The 21786-nt window shown below is 37.1% G+C and overlaps 2 protein-coding genes across 2 annotated transcripts; one reads left to right on the top strand and one right to left on the bottom strand.

The window, feature by feature from the left end:
• Positions 1 to 9457: 9457 nt before the first annotated feature.
• On the top strand, positions 9458 to 13499 carry LOC126598870 (receptor protein kinase TMK1-like). The gene is made up of 2 exons (XM_050265244.1): positions 9458 to 12317; positions 12683 to 13499. Exons 1-2 carry the CDS (start codon positions 9950 to 9952, stop codon positions 13189 to 13191), a joined length of 2877 nt encoding a protein of 958 aa, XP_050121201.1. The 5' UTR covers positions 9458 to 9949; the 3' UTR covers positions 13192 to 13499.
• Positions 13500 to 16260: 2761 nt separating this feature from the next.
• LOC126598871 (mediator of RNA polymerase II transcription subunit 27) lies at positions 16261 to 20249 on the bottom strand. The gene is made up of 8 exons (XM_050265245.1): positions 19493 to 20249; positions 19228 to 19393; positions 18471 to 18924; positions 17701 to 17760; positions 17549 to 17617; positions 17403 to 17446; positions 17158 to 17327; positions 16261 to 16465 (listed from the first exon to the last, which is right to left on the bottom strand). Exons 1-7 carry the CDS (start codon positions 19779 to 19781, stop codon positions 17174 to 17176), a joined length of 1236 nt encoding a protein of 411 aa, XP_050121202.1. The 5' UTR covers positions 19782 to 20249; the 3' UTR covers positions 16261 to 16465; positions 17158 to 17173.
• Between the last annotated feature and the right edge of the window lie 1537 nt (positions 20250 to 21786).

Here is a 21786-nt window from a genome sequence, read left to right as displayed (position 1 = left end):
GCGGCCTCGCAACATGTTTAACTTCTAGTTGAGCATCATTTCAGATTGGGCACCGCCTCATATCAAGCATTAGTTCTAGACGACATCTAATTACTTCGGCCCACACATGGACTGAATTTCAAGTCTCCAGCCAAAAGACTCTCTTGACTGAAGACTTGGGGGACTACTGTTTATACCATATTTAGGGCCTCGTATTTAGATCTCGTACAAATACTCAGGGGACTTAAATGTAATTATGGGATAAAGGAAGGGGCAAATATGTAATAAGTGAGGAGTCCTTATTCTATAAAAGGACCCCTCACCCTCATAATTAGGGGAGGTCAATTTCTTGGCCCTCTCACCCCTCTCAAAGCCTCCTCACATCCCCTAAGCTCTAAGCTCTCTCTCCCTCTTCAACAGAGAAATATAATACAATTAGTGTGGACGTAGCCCAAACCTTGGGGTGAACCACGATACATCTTGTGTCATTTACATTTCTTGCAAATTCACGGTCGGATTTACGTTGTACCAAGACCATCCGGTTTTGTGCATCAACAGTATTGATAATATCGTTTGTTACAACAACAACAAAAAAAAAAAAAAAAAGAACCAATCATTTGACAACTAATTTAATCACATTATTATCAGCGTGTGAAGGATTTTTTTACAACCAGCATTACACATCTCTTAAGATGTTTTGAACGTGTTTAGAAATAGATAAATTGAATTAAATTATTGCTAGCATATTGTGAGGTACTAATTAAAAAGAAACAAAAACAAACCACAAAATAATTTAATTATTAAAAAAAATACGTCACCAAGCTTCAACAAAAATATTTGGAAAAATATGCCCCTAATACAAAAAACTTCAAGGGCATTCCCAAATAATGTATCAAACAAGGCAAGGGCATTTTCATCATTTTAATAGTATTTTTTTAATAATTAATTTTGTTTATTTGTTTGTTTTTTTTTTTTAAATTAGTACCTTACAATAGGCTAACAATAATGTGATTCAATTTTTCTATTTTTAAACACGTTCAAAACATCTTAAGAAGCGTGTAATGCCAGTTATAAAAAAAAGTCCTTAGCATTGGGATAATAATGTGATTAAAATAGTCATCAATTGATTTTTTTTTTTAACAAACGATATTATCTACACTAAAGGGGGAGAGGGTGTGCTTAGCCTCACAATGAGTTAGCAATAATGTGATTCAATCAGTTGTTTATTAAGTATTATTTTCTCTATTTTTAAACACGTTCAAAACATCTTAAGAAGCATGTAATACCAGTTATATAAAAGTTATGTCGCACGCAGATAATAATGTGATTAAATTAGTTGTCAAATGATTGTTTTTTTTAACAAACGATATTGTCTACACTAAGAAGGAGGGGGTGGGCTTAGCCTCACAATGGGCTAGTAATAATATGATTCAATCAATTGTTTATTAAATATTATTTTCTCTATTCTTAATGTAAATTCTATAGAAACCGATTTTATTATGTGAATTCAGCTGCTGTAATTGGTTTATGAGAGGTTTCTTCTAGCATAATCTAAGATTATTCGTTTACTTTAAATATTTGACTTTCCTTTTGTCAATTTACGCATATAAATACATTTAAAACGTGTAAGTCGTGCGTAGCACGCCATGATTCAAAAAATACCTTCTGCACGTGCATGAGCGCTTGCATGAAGGCTAGTTATATATAAAGAGATAAGAAAAGGTGAATAGTGTTTTGGTGTCACAAAGCTTCAACAAATGGAAGGACAAAAATACCTCAAAACAAAAAACTTCAAAGGCATCTCAAAATAATGCATCAAATAAGGTAGGGGCATTTTCATCATTTTAATAGTATTTTTTTAATAATTAAATATTTTGTGGTTTTTTTGTTTTTTTTAATTAGTAACTCACAATAGGCTGGTAATAATGTAATTCAATTTATCTATTTTTAAACACATTCAAAACATCTTAAGGGACGTGTAATGCAAGTTATAAAAAAAATTATTCACACGCAGATAATAATGTGATTAAATTAGTTGTCAAATGATTTTTTATTTTTTTTTTGTAACAAACGATATTATTTATACTAAGGGGGAGGGATGTGAGTTTAGTCTCACAATGGGCTAGCTAATTCAATCAATTGTTATTAAATATTAGGGTTAATCTCTGTTTACTAGCCTCATGTTTCGTTGTTTTCAACATTTAGTATCAAGTTTTTTTCGTCCCAGAGTCATACCTAAAGTGTAAATTTTGGGATAGTCTCATACATCCGTTAGTCAAATCGTTAACTCTCTAATTAATTGATGACGTGGTGCCCATTTGGACAATAACTGGGCGCCACGTGTCATTAAGGGTCCATGTGGAAATTAAAATTTTAAAAATTAATTAATTATAAATAAAAAATAAAAAATAAAAAACCTAAAAGCTTCCTGTATTCTACCTCCCCCATTTCTTTACTCTACAACACCAACCCCCCTCTCGCGGCGCACCCTCTCCTTTCCTCATCCCCCCGCACCATCTCCCTCCCTTCTCTATTCTGCAACACCTTTTCCCTTCCTTCTATCCTCTATCCTCTTCTGCAATCCATCTGCCAAGTCTTCCTCCCGCTGTCGTGACCTCAGTTCCCCCTTCTTCTCAGGTAATTGTTATCTGGGTTCTCTTTTCTTTCCCCAATTCTAGAAGTTCTATTTGTTCCTGATCAAATATTTGAAATTCTCAACTGGGTTTGGTTTTTTATCTCCGATCTCTCTCTCTTTTTTTTTCTTTCCTTCTTCTTCTTCTTCTTCTTCTTCTTCTTCTTCTTCTTCTTCTTCTTCTTCTTCTTCTTCTTCTTCTTCTGGGTTGGGGGGGGGGGAAAGGACGAACTAGGTTTGGTTTGATTTGGTTTTTTTTTTTTTTCCTTCTTCTTCTTCTTCTTGGTTGGGGATGGAACTGGTTTTGGGTTTGTGGGGGGAGGGGGGGCGGGAAGGACGAACTGGGGTTTGTTTGTTTTTTCCTTCTTCTTCTACTTCTTCTGGGTTGGGGGGGGGGAAGACGAACTGGGTTTGTGTTTTTTTTTTCCTTCTTCTTCTTGTTCTTCTAGGTTTTTCTTCTTCTAGGTTGGAGGTGGGACTAGGTTTTTTTTTTTTCCCTTTTTTTTCTTCTTCTGGGGTTTTTTTTTAATAACTTTTATTTAATAACTTTTATTTAATTAATTTTTTTAATATTCTTTAATGACACGTGGTGCCCAATCATTGTCTACATGGGCGCCACGTCATTACTTAACGGGAGAATTAACAGTTTGACTAACGAATGTATGAAACTGTCCCAAAATTAACGTTTTAGGTATGACTCTGAGACGAAAAAAACTTGATATACTAAATGTTGAAAACCACGAAACATGAGGGTAGTAAATAGAGATTAACCCTAAATATTATTTTCTCTATTTTAAACATGTTCAAAACATCTTAAGAGGCATGTAATGCCGGTTATAAAAAAAGTCTTTCACACTAGATAATACTGTGATTAAATTAGTTGTTAAATGATTGTTTTTTTTTTTTTAACAAACGATATTATCCACACTAAAGGGCAATAAAGGGAAGGGAGTGGGCTTAGCCTCACAATAGGCTAGCAATTATGTGATTCAATCAATTGTTTATTAAATATTATTTTCTCTATTCTTAATGTAAATTCTATAGAGATCGATTTTATTTTGTGAATTCAGCTGCTTTAATTGGTTTATGAGGAGTTTATTCTAGCATGATCTAAGATTATTCATTTACTTCAAATATTTGACTTTCCTTTTGTCAATTTATATATATACACATTTAAAACATGTAAGTCACGCGTAACACGTCGTAATTCAAAAAATATCTTCTACACGCGCATGAGCATGTGCATGCACGTGCATGGAGGCTAGTAATTAATAATGTTAAAGATCACAGTATCTTTGGCATTTTGTTTGGTGTCTCATTCTTTGCAATGCCCATGCTCCTAAAATTGCATGATGTATTTGTCCCAAAAACAAAAATTGCAAGATGTATTTGATGTGACTCTCACTTTTAATAATATGATTAATTATTTAAACTTGTGTTTGTTTTGCTGGAACCCATTCTTAAGGAAATTGAACCACAAATTAAACAAAGGTTTAGCAAAAATACAACTTGATTAAATTATTGCCAAAACATAAAACTGGAAATTACTTCATTGAGTACTTTTCAAAGTTTAGCATTCAGTTTTCACTTTCTGATTGTTCATTTTCATTTATTTTAGTATGAAAACTGAAAGTTGTTAACAAACAAGATTTCAATTTTCAAAATAGTGAAAATTGAATACGAACTGGTTATCACACGCTCCCTAAGAATGAGTTTTCACAATGTATATAAATTTATTAAATTATAGACTGAAACAAATTGTTTGGTTATCAAAATTTAGTGAATAAGTATGGCATGTAGTATTATTTGTGACTATAAAGATAAAAACTCTACTAGCTAGTAAAAGTAAAATCCCAAAACGAGAATATAAACAAGTAGAATTAAGCAGATTTGAGCTTAATCAAGTTGACTAGAACAATAGTTTCTAACACTCAAGTTCAAATTATCTTTCTCTATAACTCAATCAATGATGTTAGTGTAAAAGATCGCATGTAAAATAAACAAATATAATAACATAGCAAGTGACAAAATCCACACACAGAACAAATATAAAAAAAGAAGAAGAAGAATTAACTTATAACATCTTAATTTGAATAGATGTTTACTACAAAACTACATGAATTACTTGAACTGAAATTGTGGGAGAACATCATAATTATGATTTGCGCACTTCTTTCAAGAAAGGCAAAAGGCATGAAATCTGCATATATACATATTACTGCATGAAGATATACAGCCAAGCCATCATTTTGTTCACTGTTTTCCCGTTTCTTTGTTGCCTAAGCCAACCCGATTTATTTAATTAGAAGCTTTAACATTAATTTGCTTGGAAAAGATCACGGGATTTACGCGACATTAAGGCTAATCAAGTAGTCGAACGTGGCCACCATTGCTACTTGCCATACATCCTCAGGAGGCAGGGGAGAATAAAAAAAAAAAATCTGGGGGACAAGTCGTGCCCAGCTGTATTTAGTGTTTCTTCTTCTCTGGTCAATACTATACTGATCTGATCAACAGTGATGTGCGTGCGTGGTACCTTTGCCACCGTCCACCGCAACTATCGTTAAATACGTCGCCACGTCTCTAACCGTAATTCCAGGATTATTGACTCTTTAACTAATCTTCTTTTATTTTCTTTTGACTTGCTCGGCTCTGTTTTTGACAACAATAGAGGAATATACACTAAAATTTATTTAAATTATCGGAAAAGAAATTGAATACGGGATTTTGAGTGCAATAAGTAATGCTTTTAATCAATTGAATTGCAAACTATTTGCATTTTGCTCGAATCTTGAATATAAGAGATATTTCTCTTTCAAATGGATAATGTTAAGAAGATTAAATTTGTAGACAAAATTTACAAACTAAATGATGTGTCACTAATAAAAAAATGAGCAATTTTATCAACGTTCAAGTAATAATCTAATCATCAACCTTCATGTCATTTAATTTACAAAATTCTAACTATAAATTTAATCTCTCTAGCATTACCTCATTCAAATCATTTTGAAAAAAAGAGGAATTTGAACGGAGGACACCGAAAGTTAAACTTTATTTGGTCAATGATTTTACAGTTCATCTCAGACCTCAGATTTTTAATGTAAGTATTCTATAATTTCGTGATATTTTTTTTTTGTTATTGTGATTTCAAGTGAAAGTCTTCAAACTTGTGTACACGTGATGTTCTTGGATTTTTTCGTGAGTCATGCATTGATTCATTCGTCTATGGACTATGAATTGGCAGTTGAATAGAGGTTGAGCAATCAACATTGTCAAGACAAATCTTAGCTTATTAGCAGACTGATGAGTGAATAATTTTATACAAAGCTTGGACAATCTAGCTAGTTTTCAATAAATATAGGGGGAAAAACAGAATAATTTTATACAAAGCTTGGACAATCTAGTTTTCTATCAATATTTGACTGGAAAATTGGAAAATTAAGACGGAAATCGATTAAGTGGCCTGGATGGGCAGATGTTTCTAAATGAAAAACCAAATACTTTAGTTTATTAGCGGACGGATGAGTGAATGTTTTTTCATATATATTTTAGAAGAATATTAACCAATAACAATACATAATCTTGCCGTTAATACTTATATCGTAGTTATATAATTTGTTGTAATGTAAAATTATGTATTTATGGTTAAATTTACTATTTAATAGGACAAAAGTATATAAAAATAAAAAGGCTTAATTGGATTAATAGTTCCCGTGGTGATATGGTAGTTGGAAGATAGAAAAAAAAAATATTGGATTTAAACCCCTGTGGTAAAGTCTATTAAGATTTATGCTCAAAAGAAAATTTCATCAACTTTGTGTTAATTATTAACACGTGAGCCATCCCCACATGTTAACAATTAACAGAGAGGTATGCTTTAGCCTAATATGTGTATGGAGAGTTCCGTTTTAGCCTAATATGTACGGCTCACATTCTAATTATTAATATAAAATTGATGGAATTTTTAATTTTGGGTATAAATCCTAATCGACTTTACCACATGGGCTTAAATTCTAATTTTTTGACCACAAAAGCTATATTCCAACTATCCTATCACCACGAGACTGTTAATCCAATTAGGCCAAAAAACAAAAAAATCAACACCTCTATCTGTCGCGCTCACACACACACACACAAACATAAAAATAAATCGCGAACAACCCACATGCATTCATAAGGGTCACTCTCATTGAATACTACTAATAATTCCACATGGCTAGAAGTGCCAAATAATATAGTTGCATATCTTTATCAAGTTTTTCCACCAAATAGCTAAATTTTTAGTTTTGTTAGAGCCAATAATATTTGTGAGGCAAAGATTTAAGTTGATCGGTACGATAGGCCAGTATCAATTTGATATCAAATCCACTATTTAATTAATGGAGTTAAACAAAAACTTCTCAAACAGTAACAATAATACTAAACCACAATACTAGCGACAATAAAACTAATTTACAATATGAGATTTGCAAGGATGATGTTGTTAGCTAACTAAGGATCGAAATAATAAAACCCTAGAAGACAGTTTTGTAATGTCTGTTGCATGCTACTGCATTCAGTGCAGCATCAACATAATTAGGGTTACAGTTTTGTAGTTAAGGCTTCTTACTTGTAGTCGAAGACATTGAAGCCATGATCGAACTTGTCTTCTCTTCTCTTGGACACAAATTAGATCCCAGAACACACGATGGGGTTGGTTCTTTACCGAAAAGGAGATCACAGTAACTACCCGAGAAGAGAGACCAACAAGTTCTTATATCAGTTGATACTCGTCCACTCAAGGATGCAGTTGCAGTCAGTTTTAAGTGGCTTAACTGCCACTTAATTCAAACAATTAAATTCATTTGTTTTCCCTCTAATATGACTTTGATCCGGTGCATACCATTCTTGCATGCTCCTGCCTTTTTTTCTTCTTACTACTATAACAGACGTTGTTGCATATTAGTTTAAATCCTTGAAATTCAAATTCTCAATTCAAACTCTTTTCCATTCCAGGCTAGGCTTAATTTTTCTCTGCATCCGTCTTATTGCAATCTTCACTTCCCCTCCTTATTCTATCAACTTTTCTTTGGCTTTAATTTATATTTTTAAAAACTCTTACTCTTTACCCCATGTTTGGGTTTTTGGATGTGTGCAATATTTTTAGTTCTCTATTAAATTTAGGGTCTTTGAATTTTTATGCAATTACTCCAATATTTCATGTAGAGTTCAAATTACCTATGTAAATTAGAGCCCCTCATACATAAAATTTTGACTCCACTACTGCTTAGAAGTCTACATTAAATACAACCATTTTGTTCGTAACTATTGCACCATATGTGGAGAGATTTTTCAGTGTAATCAGAATACGGGATGATATACTACGTGTCATTATACAAATAGTGAGATATGTGTGTTACAACTAAAATTTCGCCCATATGTGACCTGATGAAACTCACTACCGTTAAGGTTTCTTACAGATGTTACCAAATAAATCCATGATATAGACAAGAGGTCACTGAATAATTGATGGATAGATCGTCTTCTCTTCTTTTTTACCCTTCCTATTATTGAAAGCTGATAGCTATACGCGTCAATAAACCAACAGATACTTCTCTTACAACTTTGAGCACAATACGCAAGTTTTGCAATGACTTTATCCTTATCCATTTGAAATGACAATACAAAATAAAACAATTTGCCATGACAGATAAATATAAAATAAATTGACCACTAAAAATTTCCTACAAAAAATGAAATTAAAAGTTGCAACTGGATCTTTATTACAATGATAAAAATATGATCTGCTCCGTGAGTTCGAAACTCGTTAATTCTCTAATCTAATATCTAACTACTAAAACAATATCGTCTATCAAAAAAAAAAAAAAAAAAAAAAGTTGCTTGTATCAGACAAAACCTGTGAATTAGCTTCTAATCTATAACCATTTTCTAGTTTATATCAGACAAAATCCAGGTCATGGAATGAGAAGCAGCCATGTATGCATATCAGCATATGGGATCGGTTTCATGTCCAAAGCCACCACAAAATTCCAGACCAAATTAATTAAGCATAAATTAAACTATTTATTATAATATTTTGTTTGATAGATTAATCAATTATTAATTCATATATGTATAATTATGCCCTCACGGCCTCAACCAACCATAAGTTCCGTTCCCATCTTATTAGTAATTAACTTGGGTCGGCTCAACAGCACAAACATAAACAGAAAACAAAATTAAAGAAAAATGTTTTACATGATAAACAATCTGATATTATTTTTAGTCTAACATAGCATGCTATAGAATTACAATTTATAATTAACTAGTCAAAGTTCCACCAGCTAATATTTGGTCGAATAGTAGTTTGTTTATACCAGTTTGGAGTAGATTCAAGTTCTCATGACATGAATGTGAATTTAGGGTTTTATTTGCAGCGAGTTCAATATTTTGTTGTGGCAGATGTCATACCCAAGTTATTTTGGTCTAAATATAAGTTCTTGGTATCGAACTTGAGACCATAAGCTAGTCGTATTTAATTAGGTAGTGAACTTGCCATCAATAAAAACCGAAACTAAAATATCACATTTACGATTGGAAAAGAACATTAAACCGTAATACGAGTGGCTAAATGCAAGCTTATATACTAAATGACATCAATCATCAATTATAAATGTGAAAATAACTTTTACAAACTATTTTTCTCTTTTCACACGACTCTTGTTTATTTCAGCATCTTAAATTTCTTAAATTTCTTAACCTTAAACGTAAAAATAAACATAAACGTGTATGAAGAGAAAAGTAGTGTGCGAACACGGCTTTATCTATAAGCATTGAGCATATGTTTGAAGGACAATAACGCTCTTTGGTAGTTGGAAAAAGGACGGTGTGGTATGCGTCAAACGTCCAGTATGGATGAGACATGCACAAACACAATAAGGAAACATTAATCCTAATTAAGACATGCATCCGACATTTCCAATCTTTCATATTTGATTCTATGGGAGTTGAATATTTCTCATAAAGATCCGCCTTCGGTGGTTGCAACTTGCTCTGAAAGCTTGTCTCGTTTTCGTCCGAAAAAGCAAAAAAAGTAAAATTAAAGCTTAAACCTTTATAGTTTTTAATTCCATTTTTAATCAATGTTTTCTAATAACTACTCGGAGTCTGTGAGTGAACAAATCTTTTGTTGGTCGTGGTCTTCAAGTTAAATCCGAATTCCTTCGCTTTTTTTGTCAATTGGGTTCCAAGATTTCACAAGGGCAGTCCACCAAAACCGCCATTGATGCTTGCATAAAGCTTCTTCTCCACAGCTTTCTGGGTTTTCTTCAATGCTTCTTCTGAAGCTGCAGATCTGCCATGGAAGAACACCATAGTGCTGCAGCGAAGCTTCCTCTCTCACTCCTCCTCCTCCTTCTCTCACTTGCTTCATTTGCTCTGAGCGCCACAGACCCGAACGACCTAGCAATCCTCAACCAGCTGAGAAAAAACCTACAAAACCCAGAGCTCCTGGAGTGGCCGGAAAATGGCGACGACCCGTGTGGGGCCAGTTGGCCCCACGTCTTCTGCGCCGGTTCGAGAGTGTCCCAGATTCAAGTCCAGAACCTTGGCCTGAAGGGTCCTCTGCCCCAGAACTTGAACCAGCTCACTGAGCTCTCAAACATTGGCCTCCAGAGGAACCAGTTCAGTGGGCCCATCCCTTCCCTCAAAGGGCTGTCGAAGCTCCGGTTTGCTTACTTGGATTTCAACAACTTCACTTCGATTCCTGTCGACTTCTTCGAAGGCCTCGATTCTCTTGAGGTTCTGGCGTTGGACGGCAACAATTTGAATGGCACGACAGGCTGGAATTTCCCTCCTCAGCTGGGGAACTCGGCGCAGTTGCAGAACCTTAGTTGCATGAGTTGTAATTTGATCGGTCCGTTGCCCGATTTTCTCGGGAACATGTCGTCCTTAACGGTTTTGCAACTGTCGGGCAACGGACTGTCCGGCGGCATCCCGCCGAGCTTAACGGGCCTTAATTTGCAGATTCTTTGGCTGAACAACCCCACCGGCGACGGATTGAGTGGTCCGATTGATGTTCTGACCACAATGGTGCAGCTCAACAGCGTGTGGCTTCACGGGAACCAGTTTTCCGGCGTGATTCCGGACAGCATTGGTAATTTAACTTCTTTGAAAGATCTCAATCTTAATCAAAACCAATTTGTTGGTTTAGTTCCTGATGGTTTGGCTAATTTGGCACTTGATAGATTGATCTTGAACAATAATCATTTGATGGGTCCAATCCCGAAATTCAAAGCTCGCAATGCGAGTTTTGATACGAATGCGTTTTGTCAATCCACTCCTGGGGTTCCTTGCGCCGCGGAGGTTATGGCGCTCATCGAGTTCCTTGACGGGTTGAATTACCCTTCAACGCTTGTTTCTAAGTGGTCTGGTAATGATCCGTGCGGGTCGTGGTTGGGAGTGAGTTGTGGGAACAATGGGAAGGTGTCTGTTATAAATCTGCCCAAGTATAATCTGAATGGTACCTTGAGTCCTTCGGTTGCCAACTTAGAATCTCTTGTTCAAATTAGGCTTCAGAATAACAATTTGCAAGGTTTTGTTCCTGACAATTGGACTAGCTTGAAATCCTTGACTGAGTTGGATCTTAGTGGGAACAATATTTCCCCTCCATTGCCAAAATTCAGTAGCACCGTCAAAGTTTCCGTTGATGGGAATCGTTTGTTTAATGGTAATCCATCTGCGCCGGGTGCTACACCAAAGGGTAGCCCTTCTTCATCGACAGCACCAAAGGGTAGCCCTTCCTCATCGACAGGCTCAGGTTCTCGTGTCAATGGTACTTCTGAACCAAACCAACAAAAAGGATCGAAAAGGTCTAGCATTGTTTTTATTGTAGCTCCGATTGCAAGTGTTGCTGCTATTGCTGTTTTGCTTGTACTTCCTTTATCTATGTACTGCTGTAAGAAGAGAAGAGATGCAATTCAGAATTCAAGTTCACTTGTAATTCACCCGAGAGATCCATCTGATCCAGATAATATGGTTAAGGTTGTTGTTGCCGATAATACCCATGGAAGTGCTTCTACAGTTACAGGGAGCTCTGCAAGCAGAAACAGTAGTGGTAGAGCTGAGTCTCATGTCATTGAAGCTGGGAATCTCATCATATCAGTTCAAGTTCTTCGAAATGTGACAAAGAATTTCGCCCCAGAAAATGAGTTAGGCCGTGGTGGCTTTGGGGTGGTTTATAAGGGAGAATTGGATGACGGGACAAAAATAGCAGTGAAAAGAATGGAGGCTGGTGTGATTAGCAACAAAGCGTTGGATGAATTCCAGTCCGAAATTGCAGTTCTGTCAAAGGTCAGACACCGTCATTTGGTATCACTTTTGGGTTATTCTGTTGAAGGAAATGAGAGAATGCTCGTCTATGAATATATGCCTCAAGGTGCTCTGAGCAGGCATCTTTTCCATTGGAAGACCTTCGAATTAGAGCCGCTCTCTTGGAAGAGGAGGCTAAACATTGCCTTGGATGTTGCTAGGGGGATGGATTATCTTCACAATCTAGCTCACAAAAGCTTCATACACAGAGATCTTAAATCATCAAATATCTTACTTGGTGATGATTTTAAAGCAAAAGTTTCGGATTTTGGATTGGTGAAACTGGCTCCTGATGGTGAAAAATCCGTTGTGACCAGGCTTGCCGGGACTTTTGGTTACTTAGCACCAGAGTATGCTGGTAAGCTTTCTGAGACGTTTCCAACTTATATTACTGATGATTGATGTTTCATGTACATATGATTTGTATATTTCTCCACATTCAAATAGTATAGCTGACACAACATGAGTTTAGCAGCATTACCCGCTGCACAAATACGCTATCGCGAACATATATGAATTGAATTTAATGTATCTTCCGAAATATATGTATCTTGGGACCGAATATTAGAGTTTGTGAATTATTATCAAACTATGACACCATTTGCTAGGATTTAAAGGTTTAACTTCTTTATTCTGCAGTATATACTTGTTTAATTTCTGTTGTCTTCCTTTGATGCTTGTGATCAATCCTGCTAACTCCACCTCACTTGCTGATTGATTCAGTGACGGGAAAAATCACAACGAAAGTAGATGTCTTCAGTTTCGGGGTTGTGTTGATGGAGCTATTAACTGGAATGATGGCACTAGATGAGGATAGACCTGAAGAAAGCCAATACTTGGCTGCATGGTTCTGGCACATAAAATCGAATAAGGAGAAACTCATGGCTGCTATTGACCCAACTCTTGATAGAAAAGAAGAAACATTTGAGACCATCGCTATAATTGCAGAACTCGCTGGGCACTGCACTGCAAGGGAACCCAGCCAAAGACCGGATATGAGCCATGCCGTGAATGTATTGTCCCCGCTTGTTGAAAAATGGAAACCTGTCGATGATGAGAATGAGGAGTATTCTGGGATTGATTATAGCCAGCCGCTTAACCAGATGGTGAAGGGTTGGCAGGACGCAGAAGGAAAGGACTCCGGTTATCTGGACCTGGAAGACAGCAAGGGGAGTATACCGGCAAGGCCAACTGGCTTTGCAGAGTCTTTTACTTCCGCTGATGGTCGGTAAAGGAGGTACTTTGTCACTTTCATGTTTCGCTTCATTTTCCTTTCTAGAGGTTGTTTTTCCATCCTCTGTTAGGTGTAGATAGTATGTTGTGTTATGATATCTGCTGGGGGATTAAATGTCAACATATATTTTGTGATGTTGATTTTGAGTTGGAGATTTCGGTAGAGATCTCCCGTGTAAGCTATGATATATTCCGCTTTTAAGATTTTACGCGCTAATGCTGTAGATAGAGCGCAATTATGAACAAGAACTGGTTCCTTTTGCTCTTAATCTTTTACTTTAAATTCCACGTCTGAGTTTCATGAAAATGTTTGCATTGTTCCGAGTCTTGTGAAGACTTTTATGTACAGAACTAGAACATACCCAAGTTGCAGATTGAAAGTAACAACATTTTTGTAACCGGAAATCTGAATGTTCCGGCGTTTTATTTGGTTGTAAAGGCTGAAGTTAACCAATAGGGTTTAGGGTTTGGTACTAGGGAGACCCCAAGCCAATAAGGTTCCCGCCTTGCAAGGGTCGGGAGTAATGTTTATAGTACACAGCCTTATCCTTACTTTGCAAAGAGACTGTTTCCACAACTTGAACCCGTGACCTTTCGGTCACAAGGGAGCAACCCTTCCATTGCGCCAAGGCTCGCAACTGCTATCTTGTGTAGGTTGGAGACTAGAATTATATATCATTTGTGCCAGCTTAAAATTAATGAGAAGGGAGCTTCTTGGAAACCAATTTTTGATTCAGGATGGTAATCTCACCAAACAATTTAGTGCTGACTTGGGAATAATTAGAAATCCAGGAAGAAATAAAATATATTCACACAACGTCACGTTGCTTCACTTTAGGATAATATATGATTTGATCATATCAAGGGGAAGTGATTACCGAACGTCCTGTTTCTTCTCCTTTACACGCATGTTTCTTTCAGGTCTTTAGACTGAAAAGGTTAAAAAGAAGAAGAGTAACCGGAGCAGGCAAAAGAAAAAAAGAAAGTGTGCAGAAATCATTTTTGTTTGATCAAACCTCCTTCAACAGACAAGGTTAAGTTGAAGTAATTTGATAGCTAGTTGGCTACATTGAGTTTAAACTCAGCAGCTGAGATGGGGTTGAAGATCTAATTCAATTGAGGGTGACATAAAACCAATGAACCAAGATTAGTGTATTGAATTTGGTTCAATTAGGCCGCTAAAAAATTAATCTCTAAACAGCCTCGTTACTGTAGTGGTGAATTGTCCTAGTGGATATGACATTTTCCCTTCAACCCACTGTGTTTTTTGTTCCAACTCTCCTTTTTGCCTTAATAAAGCAGAGTAGTTCTATTGCTTGTAGGAATATAACAATATCAAAAAATAATAATAATAAAAGAATAAAACCTCATCAATCATAAAATTAAGAGAACTTTAACGAAAAACTATCGGTACTGTTCATTTTAACGAAAAATCATATTTTCACACTAAAAAATCAATATTCATACTATTCATTTTACCTTTTATTTTGTTCTTATCGTTAAAACTCAAAAAATTCAAACTGTTTTTATTAATTTTCCTTAAAATTAAGTGTTTTGAATCAATGAAAGAACACACGGAGCCCACCATGCTGTTCATGCTTGTGGGCCCTACTGGAATTACATACTTGGTCATGGGGGTGTCAAGTGGAACTTTTAGGGGGTTCAATCAGTCCCTAAGATTGAGGAAGATGACAAGGTCTCGTGGGCCCCTCTCTATAACGCGGAAAGCCACGACCAATCGAAAGAGCCAAAGGCGTGGTGGTGGCGGTGGTCAGCATTATTAGTGCTAATAACACCAACCAACGCAAGTGAGTTCCTGACATGATTGCTGTTGCATGACACCTAATCACTCTTTCATTTTCCACAGGTGGCAATGTCTTGTTGGTTTGGTCTTGTCAGTCGTCCACGCGTGTTTGAAATATGTAGGCCATTGATACAAATGAATCCCACAACGCACCAAATTCGCTCACGGGGGCTATATGGTCTCATTAATTAAGAAGATTAGCTTGAATATGACTACTCATTATGTTAAAAATATTTTCAAAAATAAAAAAATAAATAGCTGACAACTTCCTCATTTTGTCCAAATTAAAGGTTACTCATAAAGAAAAGATATCCTGCTAATCCCTACAATTGTCATCTATTTCTTCCTCCAAAATACCTTCAATATAGCCCCGCACAACCGAGTCACTCATGACAAGAAGGGTGGGTTACTGGTCTTGTTTAAGGGATCATTTGAAAGTTTTTTTTTTTTTTTTTTTTGAGTACATCGATATTTTTACATTAAAGGAAGGGAGAATTCGGCTAAATTACACAGTGGGCAACCTAATTTGATATCGAATTCGTCTTCAATAAGATTCAAACCTAGGACCTCTCATTTCCAAGTGAAGAAGAATACCACCAGACCGTAGTATTGAATGGTCGTATGAAAGTGCTTTAAAACGATTGAAGGTGCTTTTGGTGAGTATTTGGGTTCTAAAAGCACTTGAAGTGCTTTTCCAACTTCACTTGCATTTTTACTAAGGACTAGTTCCGAAAGCAATTTCATCAAGTGTTTTCTACCATTTTAAAAACACTTCCAAACAAACCCTAAAACAATACTTCCTAAGCCCTAAGGAGGCGTACCAAACACGGCCACAAGTTCTGAACTTGTAACACCATAATATTTTGTAGTCGAATCAGCAAACTCTGAAAAAGCATGTGAGTTTCAAAGGAACAACACTTGTAAGTTGTAACTTCGTACATGTCAAAGAGAAAGTTGATTGGCAAGGCAATTGAGGAAGCACATTTGCCCAATCCCTTTGTCCCCGTTTCCCATTTTCGGACGTGACCTCCTTAACAACCTAAATATTTCAATCTGATCTCTCAATGCAAACTACATTCACATTACACCCGAGCGGGCTTCATGCAAGTATGCAACTATTGCACTCAAAATGATGATAGGAACAGCATGTAGGTGACATCTACTCTTGCGAGTAAAAGGTATACATCCTACAAGCCGAACAACGAATCCCACAACAGGTATATCGAGTTTCCTTTTAACCTAACATCGAATTACGACGGTTCGCTGCAACAAACTAGAATTACAAGTTTTATTTCTCAAATGTCAAGCACTCGGCCTTGTTATAGAAGTAAGATCACATACATGAATGTCACGAATTCTGTCTAGACACTGCTAGCATCTTTTTCTACAAATAAGATCTATTGGGCAATATCAGAAGAGCAATTTCCCATAGCACAACTGTGACTTATGCCGATTAAAGATAATAGCACCTGAATCGGAGAAACACACATGCTAGTAAACTTTAACAAAAACACAATATTTGAAAAAAATAAGACAACCTATCATTAAACAATCAAAACCATAACAAGGAAAAGGAAGAAAGGCAGCATGGCAATTCAGTTAGAAAGAAAAGCGAGTACAACTTCTAACTAGTGATCAACATGTTTCTTATGATAATTTTCTTGATTAAATAAACCAACGACCAACATAACGGTTGTTTCAACAGTATGAACCAAAAAAGAGAATAAGGCAGCCTCATGGTAAATTTCATGATACGCAATCATATCATTAGTATTCAACAGAACATAAAACTGTCAGACCAGTCCATAGGTGCCAATACAGCTAACACATACAATTGACAAGACCATTATGAAGTATGAAATGACTGTAGAATTTGCTAAAGACCAATTGATGATGGAACCAACAAGAAAACTTTTGTTCATTTAATGCATTGTCACAAGACTCGAAATTAGATTATAGAGCAGATAATTTGATTGTAACCATCTCCCGAAATACTGAAAAAACATCATAAATGAAAAGTTCACGACCCAGTTTTAACACAGCTATCAAACAAATTAAGAAAAGACGTAAAATTCAACATTTGAGTGGGAGTTCTTTGAATGATGTGTTATAATTTCTTTATCTTGCCAATTCCGTATCTGAGACAACAGACAGTTTTTACCTGTCAACAGTGGAGATCACAATTCCTCTGAGAAACAACCTACATGGTAAGCCCCGGAAACATTCAAACTTGATGACACATTCAATGTAGTGAACTGCCGATAAGGACGATAAACTGGCGGTAACAGTTGAGCTGATTTCCGGTCCATTGCTAGCAGCCGTCCACACTTGCTGCATCAAAACTGTAACGTCAATAACTTCAAAGCCAGTAACAGATTTCAGACATATAAAGTGAGAAGGTTGTACCTGCAAACTTTTGTAAAGAGAGTTTGATAGCTGCAGATCCAATGCTATAGAATGAACACAGAAAGTTAGAATTTAATGTGTATAAGCTGGTGCACGCATATAATTTAATAAACAGTTGGTTCACAGGGACCCGCTAAAGATGGTACCAAAAGACAATGTAGAGCTGTTTCAGCTCGAACTCCAATGAAATACTGCAAAGCAGTAGCAGCATGTTCCTGAAAGAAGAAATGATACGCAATTTAATAGAAAGACCATTACTTGACTAAAATAAACTTGAATAGACAATTAAAGCTTTTACCGTGATATGCTTATAGACATGATAAATTGAAACACCTCTTGCATGTATGTAGCTGCCTCCCTGTTATAGAATGAAAATACAATCATGCTCCGTTATGATTGGAGGAAAAAAGAAGAGAAACACATTCTTATATGATACGAAAACCAGTGAAAATCTAAAGGCCTTGTAACAGAACACAGGCTACATGACACCTCAACAAAGCACGAAACTGGAAAATGTGTTTTTAGGTTGAACAAGCAATGATTACAACAAATGATTTAAGTTCATCAAAGCCAGAGTTTACGATATACCATCTTCTTTTGAACACGAATGCAAGTATCAGTTCTACAAAAGCATGTCATAAAGTTCAATCGTACGGTATGGATGAGTTTCGAATACAGGAAAAGTACAAAAATGCTCAGTGCGATTTTTTTTTCTTTTCTTTTGGGGGGAAAGAGGGGGGGGGGGGATTGAAAATCTAAAAGCTTTGTAACAGGATGCATGACATGTTTTAACATAGCATGAAACTGGGATACATATGTTTGAGGTTGAACAACAAATGATTTAAGTTCATCAAAACCCGAGTCTATGATATATCGTCAATTGAACGCGAATGCTACTTCAGGATGTTCAACCGCACAGTTGGTTACAGCCTGACAGATCCACTGTACGATTGGATAGTACTGCAAACTCTAATATCATACAACCTAAGTAGCATCTGGAGCTAGTTTATCATGGGATGACTATGTAATTTGATCAACTGAAATATGCATGGTGGTAACCAAGATCACCTCATCTGGAGAAAAAAATGCCACTGCATCTGGGTCAATAGAACCAGCAGGATGCAATGAAACTACAGCTCTGAAGGTAGAAGGAAACAGCAACTCAATGACAGCAACCTTATCTGGTGCAACATCAGGCGGACCTGATCGTAACTTACTTGAACTATGATAACTATGATCCTTTAATGTTTCACTGGAAATCTCATTTTCTGGCAGTGAAGATGCTCGTTTCAACCAATCCAATCGTTCATATATGGAAACTTTCAAATGAGGAACCTTGTCCATACGCACTAAAACCTCTGATAGCGTTTTGCAATCTATACCATCTTCTTGATTATGTGCTGCGGGTGCTTGAGAAATGCGTTGCTTCTTCGAAGCTGATTCATTACACTGATCATTTGATGCATCATCAAGGTGAGGAAAAAATCGCCTTTTCTGATCAGTGAATGCCTTGAGAGCTAGCCTAAAACATTGAATAACAGAATTCAAGAAATGGCTTCAAAGGTCAACACAACAAAATACACAACCACTAAATATAATCCTCAATAAGCCAGATTCGAAACCTGCTATGAAATTACGAAACTTGTATTGGTTCCATATTTTTTACAGTGAAAATTATTCAAAATCTAGACTTTTTGGGAACAGAAGCTTCCATATGCTTTTGAATTTCAAAAAAATTTCGCTTAATCATGAATTTTCGAGTAAAGGAAACAGCGAGGCAATGCTAACAAGCAGGAAGACCAATTCCATGAAACTCGAAACCAACCTGGTCCTGTCAACTGCAGAAGCACCAGCTTGGCCGGCGAGCTGCCGCTTCCAAGCATACGCAACCACGGCGCCATCCGGACAAACCAACGGCATGTGCAATCCCCAAGAATTGCTCCGCGATCGCAGAGACTCGTTCAAAACTCCAGATTCTTCCAGCTGTCTTCCTAACAAAAATTAGCACCAAATCCCTAAAAATTCGAGGATTTTTCAATGCGAGATAGCATATTGTGAATTAAACCCTAGAGAGAGGGAGGAGAAGGTACCGACGGAGCGGAGGTCGAGGAGGTGTTGGCGCATGGAAGCGTCCTCGTTGAGGAACAACTGGAGAGGCTTGGAGCTCTGGTGCGGCTGAGCGGCCACGAACAGGGCTTCGAGGAGGCGGTCGGCGCCAATCCTAATGTCCGCGATGAGGCGGCTGGCTTGAGAAAGCCGCTCCATCGCCTGCGCCACCTGTTTTGGCGGTGCTTCCGCCGTGGTGGACCCCGCAAAGGAAGGCTGCGGCGGCGTGGAGTTCTGCGTCGTTGCTTGCGGCTGTTGTTGCTGCTGCTGCATCGTCGTATATGGTACTAGGAGACTAGAAGGTAAAAAATGAAGACGGATGAGTTCGCTTGCGATAAAAACCGAAACGGGATCCTTATTGGTAAGGCAAAAGCCGAACCGGTTCTTTAACTGAAAACCGAAGTTGCACTGGTTTTCATAAGGTAAAACCGAATTTGGATCGGTTGTTTTAAAAGCTTGAAACTGAAACCGAACCTATTGTTTAAGCTCAAGAGCAATGCTAACGCCCTTCTCTCAAAAGTCAGACTCCCGTGAACTCTTTTTCATCTTATTGTTTAACTCAAATTTCGTACTAATATTATGTTAAAATGATGAGATGGAGTTCATAAAAATCTAATTTTAAAAGAGTCCACAAAAACATATTTGTTTTATGTTTAACATCGCAATTGAACCTGTTGTTTAAGCTCAAGAACAAGAAGAATGCTAATGGTCTTTCTCAAAAATCGAACTCTTTATCAACTTTATCTCATCTTACTATTTAACATCAAATCTCGTACCAATATTATAAAATATTATGTCAAAATGATGAGGCAGCAGGGAGTTTATAAAATATTTAATTTTAAGAGAGTCCACAAAATGTGTTTTTTTAAGCTTAAAACCGAAACCGAACCGGTTGTTTAAAGCTTAAGACTGAAACCAAACCGGTCTTAAGCTTAAGACCGAAATCAACCTATACTTTTACAACAAAACCGATTGCAGGTAAACCAAAAACCGAAAACGTTTTGGGGAGGGTCCGAAACCGAACATTTTGAAGTCGTCGTTGCTTGCGGTGGTGGTTGTTGCTGCATCGCCGTCTATGGTGCTAGACCACCGTAACACCTCCGTCCTCATCCTCTCTAGCTCTCTCTTCCGCTAGACCACCGCAGGTGACGGAATCCGTCAAAATTTTGGCGTCAAATGAAGTCGTCGGACCTCAACGGGTCGATTAGTGTGTGCGGCGTCCAGTGAGAGTCCAACTGAATAGCTGGAGAGAGACTGAGACAGAATGCATAAGGGTAAAAACCGAAATCTGAGCGGTTAGTTAATGTAAACCGAAAAATAACCGATTCTTCTGAGGTAAAACCGAAAGAACAAGGGGAAGACAGAGACAAAAACCGAAACCGGATAGGTTCGTATACGATAAAATCGAAAGAAAAAGAGGACAGAGAAAAACCCGAAACAGAACCGATTCTTCTCAAGTTACAACCAAAAGAAAAAGGGCAGGACCGAGACAAAAACCGAAACCGGAAGATGAAAACCGAAACTCAACCGGTTACTAGAAACTGAAAGGGAACGACACTAAAGGTAGAAACCGAAACCGAATTTTTTAGCTAAAAAACCGAACTAACCGATATTTTGAGGTAAAAAACGTGATAGAAGCAGTTTTTTTTTTTTTTTTTTTTTTAAGAAAAGTACGATATTCATTAAACAAACTGAAGATAGTGAGTATAATAGATTTCGATAAAAATTTTGCCGAAAATTTCAACCCGATCAAAGAGCGTCCTGCACAACCTGTCCTCAAATGAACAATAATAGTTGAAGAGGAAAAAACTAAGAGTCTGAGACCTTATCAAAGGTAAAAACCGAACCCATTTTTTGAAAGTAAAAATGAAATCGAAACTGTTTAAGCCTCGGTGAGGAACAAGTGGAGAGGCTTGGAGCTCTGGTGCGGCTGAGCGGCCACGAACAGGGCTTCGAGGAGGCGTATGGCGCCAAGCCTTATGTCGGCGATAAGGCTGCCGGCGTGAGAAGGCCACTCCATCACCTGCGACACCTGTTTTGGCGGTGCTTCCGCAGTAGTGGACCCGCAAAGGGAGGCTGCGGTGGCGTGGAGTTGTGCGTTGTTGCTTGCGGTTAATGTTGCTGCACCGTCGTCTTTTGTACTGTAAGCCTACAAGCCTAGAAGGTAGAAACTGAAATAGAATCGGTTCTTTGAGTTAAAAACCGAAATTGGGATCCCTCTTTGAAGGGTAAAACCGAAGCCGAACCGATTTGTTTAAGTAAAAACCGAAGTTGCACC

This window comes from Malus sylvestris, chromosome 14, assembly GCF_916048215.2.
Source record: "Malus sylvestris chromosome 14, drMalSylv7.2, whole genome shotgun sequence".
NCBI classification, from domain to species: domain Eukaryota; kingdom Viridiplantae; phylum Streptophyta; class Magnoliopsida; order Rosales; family Rosaceae; genus Malus; species Malus sylvestris.
The sequence above is the reverse complement of the archived record's forward strand: the minus strand, read 5'-3'. Positions and strand labels throughout refer to the sequence as shown.